Source organism: Mus pahari, chromosome 23, assembly GCF_900095145.1.
Source record: "Mus pahari chromosome 23, PAHARI_EIJ_v1.1, whole genome shotgun sequence".
NCBI lineage: Eukaryota > Metazoa > Chordata > Mammalia > Rodentia > Muridae > Mus > Mus pahari.
The window spans coordinates 20,456,296-20,459,519 of NC_034612.1; the positions used below are offsets into that span (position 1 = coordinate 20,456,296).

Consider the following 3,224-nt stretch of genomic DNA (forward strand, 5'->3'; position numbering starts at 1 on the left):
TATCTATCTATCTATCTATCTATCTATGTAACAAATAAATATACAAATTATATTGATATAACAAATCATCATTATAGCCCAGGACCCCACTAAGAAATGGCTTGACAGTTGAAGTGCACCCTCTCCTCAGCCCATTGTTGTTATCCTCAGGCAGGCTTTGAACTTTTTCTGATCCTCCTGCCCTGGTCTTCCACTTAGCTGGCCTTATAGATACACCATTCTGGCTATGGCTAGGCCGAGGTCTGTTGTGTACTTTGTATTTGGCCCTTTGGACAGATTCCAGGTTCAGGACTTAGCTGACGTGGGTATCAAATGTTCATGTTTTAAAGTGCTGTTTGAAATACTATGTTAATGTTGAAGTCAGATATTGTGAAAATAGTCAGAATGCTTCAGTAAGCTCTTTTTATTTTGTTGTCGTTTTTATTTTTCCAGACAGGGTCTCACTATGTAGCTCTGGCTGTCCTGTACCTCATTCTGTAGAATAGGCTGGCCTTGAACTCAGAGATCTGCCTGCCTCTGCCTCCTGAGTGCTGGGATTAAAGTTAGTCCATACCACCACAATCTGCCCGGGATAAGATCTTGATGGGTAGTTAAGTTAGTATGTATGTCTGTGGTGCGAGTGTGTGTGTGTGTGTGTGTGTGTGTGTGTGTGTGTTACCTGCTGTGTGCATTTGGAGCTCATGTGTCTTTGGAATTGCTCTCTACCTTATTTATTTATTTACATGTACTTACTATGACTGTACACATCTCGTGTGCCTGTATTCAAGCACCCCACGGAGTTATATGTGGAGATAAGAGGTTGGACAACTTGCAGAAGTTGGTTATCTATTTCTACTATGTGGGTTCTGGGACTTGAACTCAGGTCCTTAGGCCTGGCAGCAAGCCCCTCTCACCTGCTTAGCCGTCTTGTCAGCTCCCCCTTACTGACTTTCTTTTAAATTAAAATTTTATTTTATTATTTTAGTTTTTTGAGACAGGGTTTCTCTATGTAGCCCTGGCTGTCCCGGAACTCACTCTGTAGACCAGGCTGGCCTCGAACTCTAAATTCAAATTTTAAAGGAATTTTATTTGTATGACTTGTTTTGCCTGCATATTTGTCTGTGTACCATGTGTGTGCCTGTTGTTTGTGGAGGCCAGCAGAGCATGCTGGATCCCTCGGAACACACCTTACAGGTGGTGGTGAGCTGCAGTGTGGGTGCTAGGAATCCCACACAGGTCCTCTGGAAGAGCAGTGTCTTAGCCACTGAGCCCGTCCCCACATCCCCTTCTCACTTTTTGAGACAGGTCTTCTTTCTGACCCTGGAGCCCACTGATTGGCTAGGCTGGGTAGCCAGGGAACCCTAGGATTTTTTCTTTTTTTTTTCCTCAACACTGGGATTATAGTTACAAGCCTACACTGCCCCGAAGTTTATGTGGGTGTCAGAGACCTAAAATCGCATCCTCATTAAATTACAATGGCTTTACGGACAGAGTTGGAGTCTTCCCCCAGCTACAGGATTCAGTTTTCAGTGTGACCACGCGTGGGTCATGCTAATTCCACGATCCTCCCACAGGGAAAGCTTTAGGCAAATCCACCGTGGTCCCGGTTCCGTACGAGAAGATGCTGCGCGACCAGTCGGCTGTGGTGGTGCAGGGGCTTCCCGAGGGCGTCGCCTTCAAGCACCCTGAACATTACGACCTCACAACCTTGAAGTGGATTTTGGAGAACAAGGCGGGGATTTCCTTTATCATTAAGAGGTGAGGTGCTTCCTCCCGTATTGCCCGTCACAGATTGTTCATGTGTGTGCACCAGATCTGCACAGTTCTGGGTGATGCAGACGCTGTGCGTGGTGCTGCTCATGCTTGCCTTGAGTGTTCATCCATGTTTCCTGTTTCCTTTCCATGCAGACCTTTCCTCGAGCCGAAGAAACACCTCGGTGAGTGTGTCGCCTTGCTCCCGCGTTGACAGTCTGGGTCCCCTTGCTCCACGTTGGCGGGCTGAGTCCACGTGTTCCGAATTTGCGGGCCGGATCCCCGTGCTCCCGCGTTGGCGGGCTGGGTTTCTGAGTCAGGGTTAGTGAAAAGCCCGTGGCAGCTCCCTGAGGTGAACACGTAGCTCTGTGGTGTTGATGTTTCCGTCCACTCTGTCTTCCTCTCCGCGGTCCTAAGAATGACTTGGTTGACCTCAGACCACTGGAATGGCAGATTGCTCTCGGAGTGCAGTCTGGACACCTTTGAGTTTAGATGTTAATGGCTATCAAGTGTCCATGACCAAAACAGGGCAGCCATATGTAAGAGCAGCCCAGGTCATTGGAGGTTGAGGGTGATAGGAGCAGAACTTCCTCTAGGGTGGCCTTGCCATTCCATGTCACTAAGACAGGTAAGGACCAGCCAGTGGCCCTCTCACAGCCACGTTTACCTGACATGCCCCTAGAGCTGGAGCTGCAGCCTAAACAGGAGTCTCTGCAGGAGCAGCATGCACTCTTCACTCCTGAAGCTTGGCTCTGGCGCCCACCCCACCGTTGACTTTTTTGTTTTTAAGATTTATTTATTTCGTATATATGAGTACACTGTAGCTGTTTTCAGACACACCAGAAGAGACCATCAGATCCCATTACAGATGGCTGTGAACCACTGGGAATTGAACTCAGGACCTCTGGAAGAGCAGTCAGTGCGCTTAGCCACTGAGCCATCTCTCCAGCCCCCAACTTGAAATGTTTTAAAGGTGATCTTCAGTACTGTAGGAGTCCTTTCTACTGCATAAAGATGGAAGGGAAAAGACACATGGATCTGAGTATGTCAATACACACACACACACACACACACACACACTCTTATGGACACACCTTTTTTTTTCTGAGAAAAGATCCGGGGTAGTCACTTTGGCCGTGGATTGACTGGAAGCTCAGGCGGCCTTTCTTCCTGCCAGACATGTGTAACCACATGTGACTTACACATGTTTTCTGTCAGTTTAATTTCAATTCATCCATTTTAAGTGTAGAATACATGGTTCTTAGTAACTGCACAATATTGGGGACACACAGCTAGTGGGAGAGTCGTGGCTCAGTGTGGGAGGCTGAGTTCAGGCTCCAGCAATGGAAAAGCAGTAGCCGGTTGCTTCTCGTTTGGTTATTTTGAGCCAGAGTGGCCTCAAAGTTACAAACTTCCAGCCTTGTCCCCGTTGCTGGGATAGTAGGTGACAACACGTGTTGGGAGGGCTTAGTGTGTGTTTTTTTTTTTTTTTT

The 3,224-nt window shown here is 47.5% G+C and overlaps 1 protein-coding gene across 14 annotated transcripts in view; it reads left to right on the forward strand.

Annotated features, from left to right (window-relative positions):
- Gtf2i (general transcription factor IIi) overlaps positions 1-3,224 on the forward strand; it is a 77,459-nt gene that overhangs the window by 27,034 nt on the left and 47,201 nt on the right. For all 14 annotated transcript variants that reach the window (XM_029533461.1, XM_029533463.1, XM_029533465.1 and 11 more), the window contains exons 5-6: positions 1,554-1,737; positions 1,888-1,916. In XM_029533461.1, coding sequence (XP_029389321.1) covers positions 1,554-1,737; positions 1,888-1,916 — 213 coding nt within the window. The remainder of the gene's footprint in view (positions 1-1,553; positions 1,738-1,887; positions 1,917-3,224) is intronic.